The sequence below is a fragment of the Tachypleus tridentatus genome, chromosome 2 (assembly GCF_004210375.1).
Source record: "Tachypleus tridentatus isolate NWPU-2018 chromosome 2, ASM421037v1, whole genome shotgun sequence".
NCBI classification, from domain to species: Eukaryota; Metazoa; Arthropoda; class Merostomata; order Xiphosura; family Limulidae; genus Tachypleus; species Tachypleus tridentatus.
In genome coordinates this window covers 80,361,399-80,379,386 of record NC_134826.1, presented here as the reverse complement: position 1 = coordinate 80,379,386, position 17,988 = coordinate 80,361,399, and the positions used below count along the sequence as shown (strand labels likewise).

The following is a 17,988-nucleotide window of genomic DNA, read 5'->3' as shown; positions in this document are numbered from 1 at the left end:
GCAGCGAGATTGGAGGATCATGAAACCATAATGTGATGTAAATAATATGACCCAATGTTGAGCAATGCCATCTACATTCCAACCTGCATGATTTTATACAGGAAACATTGTGACCAGAGGCAAGAGAAGCTATGAAATGACAAATCTAATGGGAAGTGATATCGAGATATGAACACTGTTATTCCATATGAAGAAATAAGCAAGCTGGGTGAGCTTTTGAACCATATCAGTCAAAGTGGAAGTAAATAAATCTCAAAAAGTAAAGGGATCCCAAGGCAAGGATAATTTCAGTGTAATTTTGCCCTTAAACAGCAGCCATCATCAACTGATAATGCTACTTTCAACATTCCTGCTGTTTAAAGGATAAAAGGGATGTGCAAGTGAGATAACATCATACAGAATGCACTGGACAAAGGTTATTAGGGTCAGAATGCTTATACAGGATAGAAATTGAAGAGTAGATCATTACAGAAAGCATCAGATCACAATCCTGGTTAGCTCAAGTCTTGGAAAGGAACAAGTTTGTTTGTAGTTAAGCATAAAGCTACACAAACGGCTGTGTTCTATCGTATGTATCAAAAACCAATTTCTGGCATTATAGATCCAGAACCATACCATTGGGTTTGTGGCGGACAAGGAACAAGTGGTCAGAAAATAAAAGCATGTCCTTTTCAAAACTGTTTTATGCAAAAATATCTGAGCAATGTCTCCTACAATGCAAAGAAGAAGAAAATAATCCTAAAAAAAAAGATGATACAGGGATTGGTTGCCAAAAGCTTGAAAGTAGGACATGTGAGAGAGAAACAAAAATTCCCATACAGCAGGAGAACAGAAAGAGAATAAATAAGTAGAAAGAGGTTTGTTGTTTGGCTGTTTGTTTACTGTTTATTCCCACAAAACAACTTATTAAAATATGTGAAAAGGAATCATACTAAAATAAAAAGTTCAATTTTTGAATTAAAAACTTAAGAGTTAGAAAAGCTAAGTCATTAAAAATTTAAAAACACAAGAGAGATGGACAGTGTCACTCTCGCCAATGACACTGTCTAATGTCAAGGGTAAACCCATGGTAACAAATATGTTTAAAGTGGTGCCATCATTCACAAATGGCACAAAACAGTAAAATGTGGGCTATTGGTACAGTCCCAGATAAAAGAAAGCAACAAGTTAAAAAACTGTGACCAATGAGTAGTCTAGCCAGGATAACTTCCTCCTTCCAATCTTTACAGAAGCAAGACAGTCAAAGAGTTATTGAAGATTTGGTCTGGAAAAGCTTGTTATCACATTGCTCACTCTAAGTCGACTGCCAACTGGCATGGAACCAAGACTTAAATACAGAACCATAGTGCATGTGTGGTGTACCACTCAGCAGTGAACACAGAAACTGTAGAGGGGATTCTGTGTGCAGCAAATGAACCACAACAAACCATGGAAGAGCCCAGAGAGTCACCCAATTCTGAACCATCCACATAAATGGGAATGGAAGGATGATTTGAAAGATGTTTGGCAAATGGAAGATGGTACTTCCAATCACGAGTATCTACTATCTTCAGAAAACTCAAAGAAAAGTCACATTTTGGGATGGTAATAAGCCATGGTGGGATGGGCTTACCAGTAAATATAGCTATATTATCTAAGGACAGACCCAATTCATCCAACTGTGTCTGGATATAAAGGTCAAAAGGAACAATGGTAAACTGTCTATTCTGAAAAAGTATGGTGGTATGCTGCAGTGAGGAGTAAAGTTTTGAAGCATACAATAAAGACAGATGCAAATGGCAGAGGTGTAGAGGAGGTTCACGAGACTCAGCGTACAAATTTTGGACTGTAGAAGTGCAAAAGGCCCCTATGCAGATCCAAAGCCCCTGATGGTGAACAGGTTCCAATACCTTCAAGGCTGAGGTCCTGGCAGAGCAATAAACCAGAGACCCATAGTGCAGTTTTGATCAAGTGAGGGTACAATAGATGTTTTGCATAATACATCAATCTGCTCCCCAAGAGGTGGAAGAGAGAACACAGAAGATGTTTATTGCCCTTGTACACTTGACATGTAGCTGCTTGATGTGTGGAATAAAAATCAGCTTACAGTCAAAGATAAACCCTAAGAGCTTTGCCTCAGGGACCATGGGAAGCACAACTTCTCCAAGACGGAGCTCGAGATCTGAATGAATACCCTGCTGGTAACAGGAGTGCATGCAAACAGTTTTAGAGGGATAAAAGATAAAACCATTTGCTGTGGTGCACTTCAGTAAATGACTAGGGGTAGTTTGTAGCTACCGTTCAATAAACCATATGCTCAACAACTGACGAGATGTGGAAGTCGTCGACATACAGATCGTTTGCAACTGTAGGGGAGTTGTCCACTGATAGCATTAATCTTTATAATAAAAAGTGTGACAGTCAAGACACACCCCTGAGGGACTCTAAGCTCCTCTGGGAAAGAACGGGAAAGTGTTGAACCCACACAGATTTAGAATTGCCATTCCATTAAAAAATGTTTAATAAAAATGGGTAAATGGCCATGCAACCTGTATGAGTGGAGGTCTCACAAGATGCCACACCTCCACGTTATATCATAAACTTTCTCAATGTCAGAAAATACAGAAACAAGATGTCATCACTTGAGAAAGGCTTCCCTAATTGATGTAGCAAGTCAAATCAGGTGGTCTGTGGTTGAGTGCTGTCATTGGAACCTACACTGGGTGGGTGAAAGGTGGTTGTATGATTCAAGGAGCCAATCAAGATGTGCATTAACCATATTCTCTAAGTTCTTATAGAGACAGCTCATCAAAGCAATTAGATGTTGGTTTGAATAAATCTTGGGATCCTTCCAAGGCTTAGGAAAATAGAGGACAATGGCATGATGCCAAGGGCGAGTAAAAATATTTTTCTGCCAGATCCAGTTAAAAACAACCAGAAGAATAGCAAAAGAGGCACGAGAGAAATGGCACAGCATTTTGTAATGAATATCACCAGGTATGGCTGATATACTGCCAGACAAATGAAGAGCTAGCTCGAGTTCCACCAAAATAAAGGAGTGATTATAGCCATAGAGACAACCAGCCCAAAAGAAAAGAAGCAATCATTCTGCCCATGTCTCAATTAACAAGAAGGTGGAGAATGAAACAGAAATGCTAGATGCCTAAGAAAAGCTTTCACCAAGAGTATCAGCAATGATATGGGGATCAACAACTTCCTGGCCATCAGAGAACAAAACTAAAATGGGGGCAGAAATATACTGTCCACTGACCTTTCAAATCTTGTCCCATAAAACCATGGAACTGGTGGTAGAAGAGATGCTAGATGTGTGTTTAATTAAAGATTTCTTCTGGTTTTGACATCTGACCTGCTGCGCATATGTACAGGCCAACTGAAAAGCAATGCTGTTTAAAAGTGTGGGATACTTATGAGGATACCGTGGATAATGTATTGAGGTTTTAGGAATACACTGAGCAGCTGTCTTGTCAATACAGTCAGTCATTGCTGTGACGCAGTCACCTATCAATGGTAGCATCAAGTTCCTAGAGAGCAGAGAAAGAAAGCCACATGGTGTGGTTCAACTTCCATCGAAGCACACAGGTCAGGTGGCATCAACCACAGATAGTCTCTCTCAAAATGATAGGAAAATTATCTCTACCCAGTGGGTTACTATAAACCAGGGGTTCCCAACCTTTTGGCACTCGCGACTTGAAAATGTAATTGATGAAATAAAATTAATGTTATCCCAAGCTACTTCTAACAAGGCTACTCGACTCCCCTGCCAAGGCTGGACGACCCCCTGTGGGGTCGCAACCCACCAGTTGGGAACCCCTGCTGTAAACCATTCAAAAAATGTAAGAGAAAGTAAAGGGAAGCAGATAGAAAGATCAATAGAAGTAAAAGACTGATTAGATGCATGAAAATAAATATAAACACCAGTACTGAAGAGAGAAAGGATGTGATCAAAGAGCACATGCTCTATGCAATGACCTCTTCTATCCCCCAGGATTAAAATGCTAAATGAGGGCATCAAGGACTGACCGATCATTGGTCTCCTCAAGAGCCAGGTAGAAAGTACAAACAGTGATGGTACGACTCAAGGAAACATAGATGGCTACAGCCTCCAAGGGTGTATTGAGTAGCAAAGAAAGGATAGGCACATGCTGATTTACCAGCAGTGCCACCCCTCCATCACACAACTTGCCATTTCTGTACAAAGAAAACTGCTGAAGGGTGACTGTATCGGCAGGTTTCATAAACACATCCTGTAAGGAGAGACACATGGGATGGTAAGAATAAACCAAATCTTTAGTGTCATCTATATTCAAACGAAAACCCTGACAGTTTAACTGGATCAAAGTGGACATTTTTATTTATGTGGAGGAGAATGGCATGGGAAGCCCTTCTGTTTTCAACCCCAAGGACAAAAATTCTAGTGACAGAGAGCTTGAATGAATAATCGTTTTACACTGCAGGGCTGTTGAAGAGGATGGACCCAAGGAAACACCCAAACCCAAAGGAAGTGGAACTGGCCAGTCACTGGAAAGAATGGCTGGGACAGAGATGGAAGTTAGCAGATTTGTCAACCCTTGGAGGGCAAAAGACTCTTCTGATGTTTTGCAAATGATTGTGCTGGAAACAGACATATCTCTCTGCACTCCCACTGTAGCAATGGAATGGAGTGCAGCAGCATATGTCTAGGATGGAGTGGGGAACAATAACTTCTGAGCCTCTGGGTAGCAGATATTATTTAGTCTTCAAGCATTGCACCTATTTCTCCTCCACCAGTTTAGGGCCAATAAGAAGGGTGTGGACCACTACAGTTAACACAGTGTGGTTCCAGTTCACACTCGTAAGTTACTACCACACCACAAATGAGCACATGTTAAAGAACCATGACATGATGTGTTTGACTGACCAAACTGCTGACACTGGAAACATCTAAGTGGGTTAGAAATGTATTGCTGTACTTTACAGTTCAGATAACCTGCTTTGACTGTGGCAGGAGTAGATGGCGATGTAAACATGAATATCAGAACATTAATAGGCATCATAAATCCATCTTTATGAGTGAAGATTCAGTGGATCACAGAAATGCCTTGGCTGGAGAAACCAGCATCTCCAAATTGAAAATGTTATTTAAAATCCTTCTCAACTATAACTCCTCTGAAAGAATTCAATGTTGCATGGGGAGTAACCTCGATGGGTATATTGCCAATGGCCTTCAATTTCAAGGAGTCTGGTTTGTTGTGGTGAAGAAATTAAAATGCCTCTTTACTGACTTAGGGGAACCAGCAAGCCCTTCTAATCCTTTTCAATAAAAAAAGAGACATCTGCCCTAAAAATTTCTCAGATAAGGAATGCATAATTAGAAATTGAGGCACAAAATCTGACTGTGATGATGACTATACAACAAATTTGTCCATGTGTGGTCATCTTCTGATAATCCATTTTTTTCATAAATAGGGATATCTATAATAAAGGCAATACTTTGCAGCATCCACTGGCCCCATCCACCATGGAGTCCTAAGAGAGGATGCACTGCATTGCCAAACAAGAACATTGTAATAATGCCAGGGTTTCGTGAGCACTATAACCAAACACCAGCATCAGACACAATATCCACAACACCCATTGAGAACGTCCAACACTGGTACTCGGTTGATCCTAGCCCAAGTGGACCAGTTGGATTGTCCCTTTGAGGGGAGGGGAGGCACCCAAAGACTGCTAATATACAGGAATTCAAGACCAAAGTGGTGTGTTAGTGTTGGTCCCTTCAACCACCAAGATCCTCTCTTCTCCTTCATGGTTTGCCATGCATGGCAAACATGTGGGTGGATGTACAGAAAGAATAGCCAGGAAAATTACAGAAGGTCATCTACAATTCCACTCTGTACCCAGCAATCTCAGAAAGAAATAGATCACTTTTAAGAAATCAGATGGTGAATGGACTAGCACGAATAAAATATCCATTTAGGCTGAAAAACTGGAAAGGTGAATTGATAACAACAATGATCAAGAAAATGGGCTACTCTGAGAGAACTTGCAGGATGTATTTCAAAAGATCAGATGTAGGCCATGTGGAAGCTTTGCTTGTTGTGGATGCCTGAGACTGATGTGAGAAGAACCTCAAAGATTGAAAAATGTAAAGGTCTATGGATTGCTATGAGGTGAAACAATGGAAACACTGTTATGGTGGCAAAATGGGAGCACACAGAAGAACCTGGCAAGGAATGCTGCAAGTTACAGAAGGCAGCCTGGAGAGGAGGCAATGAAAGGGATAGGTGTACAGAAAGAGGTTTGACCACTCCTTACTCAATGAAAGCTTGGTGTTGAGAATAACAAATGCATCAAAAAATAACTTCTAAACAAAGTAACAACTCTACTGAAACACTAGAAGATGTAAAAAATACTCAGGTGGAAAGATTATGGCCCAGACGAGAAACTCTACAGCTAGATAGGAGAAGCCCCAAGAATGAGTGCTTCCCTCTCAACAGATGTAAAAAACTATAGGAGTTGTATGAATAGATTATAATAAGATGTTCAGACAAATATGACTAGAGATTATGACAGACCCAATCTCTCTGGAGATCAAACACAAGAAATGGTAAAGGTGTGCAACATTTTACTTCATCCAAGCAGACATTCATGAAATCATGAATAAAGATCAGTTAGTGAAATATGTAAAGTTTTTGCAATGTTAATATGCTAACATCATGTTCACCTGATATAAGTGCAGCAGTGTTCTGCTCTACCTTTTCTCAACATGTATCTTCTACAAACAAGAATATTTTGATGTCAATTATTATCAAAATTTCACCCACATCAGACTATACACCCACTTAACACACAAATGGCAGCAGAGAGAAGCTGAACTGACTGAAAACACTACAGGAGGAGGTATAGGGGAAGTGCACTGAATAGCTTTTACACTCTAAAATGCAATCACAGCTATTATCTGGAGCTTTTTGTTCAGAGAACTATGTTGCTAAAAGATCATTTGTATCAATCTCATTATTCATGAAGCAATACTTTGGCTCAGGATAAATAACAAACATAATTGAGACTAACAGTCTCAGACTTCCACAGTAAAGGTCCAATTCACACTTGTAGGCATAATGTTTTCACCACCACTACAAGCACATCACAAAACCATGACATGATGTCTTTGAATGACCAAACTGCTGACACTGGAAACATCTCAGAGGGTTGAGAATATATGGCCATGTGGTACAGCTCTAATAACCTGCTGTGATGGTGGCAGGTGGAAGTGTACATATAAATGTCAAAATAAGAACACTGGTAGGCATAAGAATTCCTACTTTGCAAGTGGAGATATGTTGCACTGCAGAAACTCCTTGATCGGAGACACCAGCTAGGATTTCAGACTTAGGGATGTTCTTCAAATTCCTCTTAACAATAATTCCTCATAAGGAATTTAAAGTAGCATGGGGAGTAACCTTAATGGGTATATCCTCACTAATCTTCAAATTTAGAAAGTTTACTTTTTTGGGACTGATATTTCCACCAATGTATCCCCATGGAGGCATATGCCACAAAGATTTGTTAAACAAAGAAAGAAGAAAGGTGCAGAATGTGGTGGAGACTGCTATTTGGTGTCTTTAAGATGTGGTAATTTACCAATTAGCTGCATTTTTACAGTTTTATTTTAATAGGATTTCAAGGATCCATAAGGAAAAGAGAATGATTCAATGCCAAACAAGAGCACTACAGCAACACCAAGGTTTCTTGAGCACTATACCCAAACACCAGCATCAGAAACAATGTCTACAATACCCACTGAGATTATCCAACACTGGAATTCAGTTGACCCAAGTCCAACAGGAACAGCTGATTGACTCTGGGGACCACCCTTGAACACCAGGATCCTCTCCTCCACTTCATGGGTTGTCATGCACAGATGTTCAGATCCCAGAGGAGCTACACTGAAAAAAACAGAACCTTCTCTGGGAGGTCCCCTAACCATGTGCAGGCATCCACACTGGGGTAATGAAGTTGGACAAGTTGACTGATCCCATTTTGAGATAGAGTAGAGAAAATGACTGATAAAATAAAAATTTTGGGAAAAAACATGTTTAAAAGATACTTAAAAGGTTTTAGGGATCACACAAAGACAATCTGAGATTTTTGATGTGAGAAAAAGTATTTCTAATCTTGACATTAAAATTATTTTACACTTGGATAATCCTAAACAAATACTCAATATATTCATGAACAAATCTTTAGTTTATTAAAAACACTTCTTAAATGAATATGATTTATTATATGTAAGAGACTAATAGTGTTAATTGAAAGACTGCCAGATGTTGTAAAGATATACATGCTATATTGAAAATTAGAAGTATTAAGTCTATAAAGGCTTTTGGTACAAAGAGGTCACATGGTCGGTCAAATTGACCAAGCTTGTGTTGAGAGGTAAACTAAGAACAGTACTTATTCAAAAGAATAAGCAAGAACTTCTAAACCTTCTCAATCAAGAGCAAGATAAATAAAGTTGGTAGTTTAAATAACAGTACACAGCTCAAACCCAATGGTATTGTGTTGCTTGAAAAGCAGAAGAGAAAGAAATGAAATTACTCATTACCTTGAACATTTCAGAGATAAGCTCAAGTGACAACAATAAGGAGCATTAAGATGTTATAAGCTTTAGGATGGAAGAATAAAGGAAGTGAAGGTCTGTACAGTTTTATGGCACAGAATAAATTGATGGTCCAATGCAAGATTTGGAAGATTGGTTAACAACATGTTCACTGCAAGAATTGACAGTGAATGCTGAGAATGAATGCTGAATGATAAAAAAAGGCATACTGGGGCACGTTAAACAAATGATTAAGTCTATAAACAATAACAAAACAGGTTTTGAAAATGGCCTTTTCATTTCTTACAACCATACCAAAGCAACATTCCCATTTATTGCTTACTACTATTCACTTAGACTAACCCAATGCCACTCCACTTCAAAAAATCCACAGTGGTACCAGAACAGTTGCAAGAAATACAAGATATATGCATATATACATTTTCAAGTTACAATGTTTATATTTAGCACCATTTATTAGTGTTTTGTACAAACGTCAATTCAGGTGACAAAGGCCAGTTAATGCTTTCTGACCATTTATTGATAAAGAAAACATGTAAATAACTACAAAAACTTTTTTGCTATACTGAAAGAGCCAAAAGATGTTCCATGGAAAAGAAATACCTTTTTTCCTTCTAAAATGGTTGCAGATTGTAACATACAACTTGCCCTTAAATACTGAGTCCTCTACCTTTTTCAAAATTATTTATATTTCATTTTAATGTTTTGTTGCTCTTTGAAACACATTAAAATGTTAATTGTGTAAAAAAACAAACTAAATTGCCAGGTGACTACAAATTTCAAGGTACAAGATATTATTTTCTAATTCACAAGCAACTCACTTGCAAACCTCGGAATTTTTAAAATTTTTATTTTTCTTATATAACCCAATAAATTTCTAAATTTTATAATTTAGTTACTTTTATAATAATGAAACAAGAAACTTAGTACTATCATTTAGCCTCTTTATTTTGTTTTTCCTACTGCTAGCTCACCGATAAAACTTGAACCTTGTTTTATGTTAAAATCGTACCAGTGCTGAAGTTGCAGAGTAAAAGTGTTTTATCTCAGATAGTCTACTTGAATGTGTAAAATTACTGTGCTACCAGCTGTTGATGACAAAACAAGACAATTATTGCTTGAAATAGATATATGCATTTTAAAAACACTAACATTAAAGGTGTTAATACCCCTTCATGACTTAAAGTTCAGTGAAGAAATATGTTTATTAGAAACTGAATAACACATGGGCAAGAGCTTATGGCACAACATAATGTTCATATTGAATTCCCAAACATTACAGGAAATAATGCTGTCTCATTTCAGTGATATACTAATAAAGCAAATAAGAATTTGCTTGATAAATAGTCACCCAGAAATGTAGTGTATTGTATGATTTAAATGGCTATTATCCAATTTTTTTTAGTGCAGATATATAAGAAAATGTCCTTATACTGCATAAAATCATGTATTGATGTTGGGTAGTCATAAAATATTTTAATTAGAATTTTATGTGCAAAAATAATAAAGCAAGATATGAATTCACAAACCAGTTTTTATTTATAACTACAACAAAACTTCAGGATTACATGGGCAAGTTAATACTCAGTTGTTAAGCTATGATAATATTATTCTAACCTGTAAATATTTCTTTAAAAAATTTTGTGTCAATTATTCAGCTAAAGGTGATCAAATCTTAGCTGTCTTTGAATTTTCAGTAAAGCTGTAAGACAATGATATTACTTTATAAATTGAATGAATGAATTTCAATTTATACACTATAATGCTTATAAAAAAACTAATTTTAAAGAAGTTGTTTCAGTGTAATTGAAAAGGCTAAATTTGTATACACACTTACAAGTTATTTAAGACTTTAGTGGGTTAAAACTGATTATCTGAAATGGTCTTCATTATTTTCTTATCATTTACATAAAAAAGGTACTTAAAAATAAAGGGGAATACATTTTAACATTCACCAATGCAAGTAAGATCTAAGCACACTTTATACTTTCATGTTACTAACTTCTATAAATGTTCAATATCCTTCTAATTTTTGTGAAGTGAATTGAGAAAGAGAAATTTTCAACTATGTACATCTTTTGTTGTTTGAATTCCTTTAGTTTATTAATAAATAAACACACACACACCTCTGACTGATTTTAATCATGTGTATACATAAACACACAACTTGGAAATCAAATTAAGGAAATATCAGTATAGGGTAACTTGACTGAGTTATTATTTAGTTGTTACATAACTCCAAAAACAAAAAATTATGTGTAATTATATTTTAATACTACAACAGTTACAAAATTCACCCAAGAAGTTGGGTCTTTACTATTCATAGCCAAGTGAAAATCAACAACTTATTATTGTTATATCATTCCAACATACAAAAACTTCTGTAATTATATTTTACTACCAAAACAGTTACAAAATTCACGTGAAAATTTAGGTCTTCATTATGAATAGGCTAGAAGAAAACAATGACTTTCTATTAATTAGTATATCATGAGAATAAAAAAACCAAAACAAACAAATGCTATTATAATTCACTGAAGTAATAGTTACAAAACTAACCTGGGAATTTGGATCTTTACTACGCATAGCAGAGAGAAAAGCAATGGCCATAAAATAGTCTGACCACTGTAAGTAGTCTACTCTCTTCTGGGACTTTTTAGTAAGTGCAGGTGCATTCCCACTGAAAAAATATACTAATATAAAAATGTACAAGAAGTGTAAATTATAAATTAAATAAAGTATTTACTATAAGTGCAAATTGTTAGTTCTAACTGTTGCTTTAAGCCAATCTAACTTATTTTATAATCTAGAAAATAAATGGTTAAATTTAACTGTTACATTTCCTGAAGTCAATTTTATTAAGAAGGAAAAATTAACTTTCAGTTTTTTTTTGCATTTGTTGAAATTGCAACCAAAGATAAAATACTAACAGCTCCAGAAAGTAGAATGTGTTTCTTAAAATTTTCCTTAACTTTTCAAGGTTCAGCTTCATTCTCCTTAACTTAGAGAGTACACTTACCTCATTAGACTCCACATTCGCTACAAAAATATAGCTAATAACAAGGAAAACAAAAGTCTTATAGATTAATTTACTCTATTCCTGCTTAAAAGAATTTCATGTGCTGCAGCTGTTGAGGATTCCCTGTTGTTTAGATCAAAGAACCATTTAAGTCTGCAACAAAGACAAAACATTTTGAGTAAATGCTTGAAACATAAATTTCCATTTGCTTTTTTTAGGTGTACAAGGTAATAATCACTGATTTTTTTGGGGTTTATGGGTGGCCATTTTTCATTTTTGAGGGTGAAAATTTTCTTTTAAATCTAGTACCTTCATATTGACTAAAATCAACTGTTTGCTAAAAATCACCTCAAAAATGATTGATGTCAACCACTTTTCTAAGCAAGGTTTTAGAAATTATGTAGAACAGCATCTCAAAAGTTGTATTTATAATAAAAACTTGAAAAAAAAAAGAAAGACTGAAAAAGGATCTCCCTTCACCAGCTTATATTTTTTATTAGTTTTTGGCTTGCTTGTTTGATGACTTCACACTAAATGTTGAACCTGCGATTAATGAAAAACAGATTTCTGTGAAATTAGTGAAAAGTCAGAATGCAGACATAACCAGCCTGACACCAATAAAAATGGAGAACAGTGATAAATAGTATTCTTTATGCATATATGTGTGTGTGTGTACAGGGGCGTAGATCCTGGGGAGGTATACATCCCCCCTTCATTTTAGGTGGGGGTATGGTCCATATAATCATCCCCACCTACAGTTTGGTCTGTTGAATTGTTTTATTGCATCACAGGCCCACAAATTGTGTGTTTGTTCTTGTGATTCTCGTGTTCTTACCAATCAAATTACATAATTAGGCCTAGATGTAGGCTTTTTCACTAGCCGAAATGCACATATTTAATACAGGCGTCCTTCTAAGCTTTTTGATCTAAGCGATAGTTCGTAAGTATCAGTCAGTAGGCTTAAGTATACATGCAAGTATCATGGCAACAAGATTACTCTATGACTGCATTTTTACAGCTTTCAGGTTCACGTAATCAGAGATTACCAATTTTAAAATTGAACAGTCCACATACGTGGTTGCAAAAATCATCCCCCTCATCGGGTGTAAAAAATCTATGCCTCTGTGTGTGTATATTTGTTTGTTTAATTAAAAACCAAAACTGTTAGGTATATCTCAGAGGTCTATTTTTATACTTTTCTTATTTATTATTTATTTATATGACTTTGGTGTAAATAGGATTATTTCTCAATGTTCCTCTCACACAAAATGCAAACTATTTCCATATTTCAAGAACATGATTTTACATTAACTGAATACTTATGATTAGTTCCCATATTCTATACATCACTAAGAACGACCAGGTTCTTTAATTACATAAATAAATAAAAAACACCAGCCTTACTTCAACATCTAAGTGTTACCAACATTCTATTCATTACTACAAATCAGGACTTACCTCTTACAGTCAGTAGAGTCCATTGTAATTACAATTGTGCAGTCCTAAATTAAAGAAAACTGAAATCATTTTGAAATTCAAAATTAAAAGTTAATTAATACTGACATGTTTTCATTAAGGTGGTAGGTTGGTTCTTTATATAAAAGATAAAGTACAACATGAAAGAATTGAAGTAATCAAAAAATGGTAGTCTTGAGCAGTTTCTTAATTAGGTAAATGGGTTAATGATAAATTAATGAGCAGAAAAAGTCATTAAATATTATTTTTTATTCTAGTTGTAGTTTAATGTATATTTAAGTCATAATAAAGAATGTTGCATTTTAATTTTGTCTTTTTTCTCCAACTGGGGCAAGTGACCAGTTGTGAAAAACTTGTACAGATGTTGGAAAAGGTTGAGAAGCAGTGGTCTATAGGTTAGATTCAGAATCTATAAATGAGTTGTAATAAAGGTTCTAAGGGTAGAAAGTTTTCTTTTGTAACTGTTGTACATCACTTTAAAAGGCATACAGTCAATGAAACAAGAAAATGAGATGAGAGTTGTTATGAATACAAACAGTAATGTGTTATTTATAGGACACTAATTTTACAAACATTGATGGATATTCCATGAAGCTAAGTAGTGGTAGAGGAACAATGTTTGAAGTGATTTTGAATGTTCTTCTGAAACATTAGTTTCAAAACTGGACTGAGATGTAACATTAGACCACAAGTGGAACTGGGATAGGTTGCATAACAACCCACAGCACAAAATAAGTTTTTAAATCAATTACTTACAAATACACTGAAATATTTTTTAAACAGAAAAACAAAAACACAATGTTAAACTCCTACTACTAACATTCACTGAGAAGTATTAGAAGAGTACTTTACCTTTATTCCAATTAAACAAAGACCTCCAAAAAACTGCATGACAATCCAAGTACATTTTACAACAAACTGTGAAAGAGCCAGCTAGAAAGGGTGCCATTTGATATTTATTGCTAACCACTAATGGTGTTTGAAAAAAAGTTATCACTCTACAATTAAGTTTGACGTTTTGCTATAAAACAGACTAAAAATAAATAACATCTTAGTACCTTATCATTCAGAAAGCCAATCTTCAAACCAAGAGAAAATGATCATTAGTAAATTGGGTTATACTTTTTAAAAATAAATTGCTTTTAATAAAAGATAGGCATATTCTTAAATAAGAGCAAATGGATAAGAACAAAAATGAAATGTAACTGACTTACCAAAGACATAAAAACAGAAAATCAAGGATAAATGTTGGAAACTTATGAAAGTCTTGGAAGGTTAAGGATTTGGTAAGAAATACAAATAGGGTTAGGTCAAGTAAAAATAAAAGTTTAAAGTGTCCAGTTTTCAAAAAAAGATAGGTCTTTTTTTGATAACCTCTTTCCAAAACAGTTTGCACGCTTTTGTTTCATAACTGTCACTTCTTTCCAAAAGGCATATGTCAAACATAACTCTTCTTTGTTTTATTTTTAATCAAAATGATTCATAAGTTTATGACAAAGAAATATGGCAAAATGAATCACCTGTGTTTAACCCATTCTTTATTCAGTTTGTTACTATATATGACTGAAAAACAATAATTCAAAGAAAAAAAAAATAGTGGGGAAATGGCTGCAAAAAGAAGTGCATATGGATACTAAACATGTATTGCTTTTATTTGGCCTTATGAGAAACTTTGCTGTTAAAAATCAGATTTAAGCATCAAAAGAAAGAAAAATGTTATAATGTGTATTTGTTTCTTAACCCTTAAACATTGAAAATGTAGGTAGCATTATTAACTGACAATAGTTGCCATTTAAGGGATAAAGAATTCTGATGGCAAGGTTTTAGTTGAAGACTCTTGAGATGTTTGAGTTTTTTAATGATGTTCTCTTCTTTTCAGTGGAAGATACTATCAATTCCTGACCCTGAACTTGTTTTGGGTGGTACTGGAATTGACCTGACTCATGACGTATTTACTTAGTGGTAAATAGAAAGTCATGGATTAATTAAATTTAGTTCAAACAGTATGGCTATACCCAAATGTTTTAAAGCTCAGAGACAAGGCATTTCAGACCCTACTGGTCATTTTAGGAAAGCCAATAAACAGTGTACAAGTGTCTGCAGATTGAGGGGGTTGCTTATGTTACTTTTTTTAAGGAATGATAAAAATAGTGCTGAAAACTTTAGGCCAGTTAGACTAACTTTTGGAATATTAAAATCTTAATTAGTCTTATACTTTACAAAATCCTCTAATGAAATATGCTATAAATGTAAGCCAACAAGTCTTCATTAAATCAATAATTAAGTAGAAATCTTGCCTTACCCGTTACCTATCTCTTAGTCTTATAACTATTTGAGATTTATAAGTTTTCCAAAAGCTTTTGATAAAGTACGATAGAAAAAAAAATTAGCTAAGAGAATCAAACTGGTATAGGTTATGGAATCTAAACTTAACTGGAATGTTGGATAATTATGCACAAGAAAGCAGAAGGTTTCTCATTAAATTAAAATCTTGGATTCATTCAAACTCGTGGTGTAGGAGTCAAACTACATAATTTACGACTGACTACAAGTTATGTTGTGTTTGGCTTTGTTTTCTATTTATATTACTTAATAATATAGAAAAGAGCGAAATTCATAAATCTACTTATGTCATTAAACTCTTGAATGTTTCCATTAATACTGAGATCTTAACAGTAAGACGTAATAAATAAAACACACTCACAATCACACAATTCCCCTAAAATTTTAAAATTTGTGGCGGTTAAACTTCCTGCTCGTACAGCGACATCTGGTTCGCGTCCTTTACCATAATTATTATTATATTGTTGTTGTTTTGAATTAAGCACAAAGCTACACACTGGGCTATCAGTGCTCTGCCCACCACGGGTATCGAAACCCGGTCTTTAGCGTTATAAGTCCGCAGACATACCGCTGAGCCACTGGGGGCTTATTATTATGTAATATTAAATTTAAATTTATTCACGTCATTGTTGTATTTGCAATTCTCAAATATAGTTTCGTTTATCAGTTATTAAGCGCAACTCCATATAATGAGCTTTGTCCGTCATGAACACGAACATCCAATTTTTAGCGTTATAAGCCCATTGACTAACCGTCAAGTTACTGATGGTTCTCAAATATAGTATATTACTTGGATTTTTCAGTTTTCTATTTATAACATAGTAAAAATCAAATGCATACTAAAATATTTGAGGTTCACTATTCCTGGTCTCCACTAAGTTTTTTTTTTTAATCAAATAAAGCTTTTCACACCTAGTTACCAAATAGTAAAGAAATGTGACATGATAAATAGAGGGTTATACAGGCTGAAGTGCTCCTAGTAGGACTAGGGAACACAAATATAAATTTTGGTAAGACGGGAGTCATCTTCAAATAAGAAAATTTTATTTTTCTAAGTGAAATGGTTATCGATTATTTTAGATTATTTACTAGCTAAATCTGTCACAGAAAGTTCTGTTAAACCGCATATATTTGACAAATACTTTCAAACAACCACTGAATGTTTCATTAAATCAGTTAATAAAATAATACCAAAAATAAATGCAACATACAAACCTACGCACCTGGCAATCACACACATAAACTTTTTGTCTGATTTTAAAGAGCTGCGATTCCTTAGAGAAGGTATCAGTGACTTGTTGACAATAAATTTCAACAATAAACGAATGGCACACAATCCGCTTGTATTAAAATAATATATTCAAAACAAGTTAAATATATACACAAAAAAATCGTCACACTCTTGGTTATCACAGTTTTATCCAGAGCTTTAAATAATTATCTTTTTTTTTATCAAAAGCCTACAGTTCTTTAGAACCTAACTGACAAAAAGAATTCTTCTTCTTCACTATTATCAAAAGACAATTGGTAATAAATGAAATCATGTTACCTCGGGGTAACCACAATTGTATCTAGAGTTGTATGTAATTCTCTTTCACATAAAAAGTTTATGCAGGCTTATTTGATTACTTTAAAACCCAAATGAAGAGATAAATTATTCTCTTCTATCTTTGTTATCACAATGTGAACTGTGAAACTTGTTTTAAAAACTACTTGTTGCTAATGTGTAGTCTAACTTCATTTTTATTTCCATTTTCACTAACCTGGTCGTTTATATATATATGTGTGTGTGTGTGTGTGTGTATTATCAGGTCATCCCTTAACTAATGTCCGATTTTAGGTTCAGAAAACGCTTTTAATGTTATTTAATCAGTAATACATGTTCCATTATTATTAATTACTTCCTGACAATAATTCACAAGCTTCTGAATGCTACTTCTATAAAATTATTTGGGTTTGGAGGAAAAAAATGCAGAGAGGGTAGTTTTGACATCATCATGTATTCCTAGCTTTTTCCATCAAGACAGCTCTGCAAACTTCGGAACGGGGCTAGATCTGGAGAATAAGAAAAATGTGGAAGCTTTTCTCACTCTAGCTCTTCAATCTTTGCAGATGTGATTCATACTGTACGGGACCGTGCCTTTCCATGGTGTAACACAACATTTTTACGATTGAGAAAAGCAGGCCTATTTTCTTTCAGTGCAACATTCAAGCGCTCTAACTGTTGACAATGAAAGTCTGATGTAATCGTCACATTGAGTGGTAGCAACTCAAAACGGATCACACCAAATATATTCCACCAAACACTTAACAAGACTTTCCTCGGGTGGAGATCCATTTTGGGCTGTGCTTTAGCCAGTTTACCTGCACTGAGCCATTGCCTGTGGCGCTTAACATTTTTATAATACATCAATTTTTCATCTCGAATCACTAACCTGTCCAAAAAAGGTGAGTTACGTTCACGAGAGTACAGAGTGATACAAATGTTCACTCTTGCTCTCAGGTTGGCTTCTGTTAAATCATGGGGGACCCATTTTCCAAGTTTTGACAC

The 17,988-nt window shown here is 34.9% G+C and overlaps 1 protein-coding gene across 6 annotated transcripts in view; it reads right to left on the bottom strand.

Moving 5' to 3' along the window:
* LOC143244327 (deoxycytidylate deaminase) overlaps positions 1 to 15,892 on the bottom strand; it is a 35,994-nt gene extending 20,102 nt beyond the window's left edge. For 2 of the 6 annotated variants that reach the window (XM_076488789.1, XM_076488793.1), the window contains exons 1-4: positions 15,799 to 15,813; positions 13,947 to 14,027; positions 13,077 to 13,120; positions 11,159 to 11,279 (exon numbers count right to left, since the gene is read on the bottom strand). In XM_076488789.1, the coding sequence (XP_076344904.1) occupies positions 11,159 to 11,279; positions 13,077 to 13,120; positions 13,947 to 13,985 (204 nt within the window). In that variant the 5' untranslated portion in view covers positions 13,986 to 14,027; positions 15,799 to 15,813. Of the gene's footprint in view, positions 1 to 11,158; positions 11,280 to 13,076; positions 13,121 to 13,946; positions 14,028 to 15,396; positions 15,769 to 15,798 lie in introns of those variants that run through there. The other 4 variants (XM_076488792.1, XM_076488790.1, XM_076488787.1 and 1 more) reach the window with 3 other exon arrangements.
* Positions 15,893 to 17,988: the final 2,096 nt, after the last annotated feature.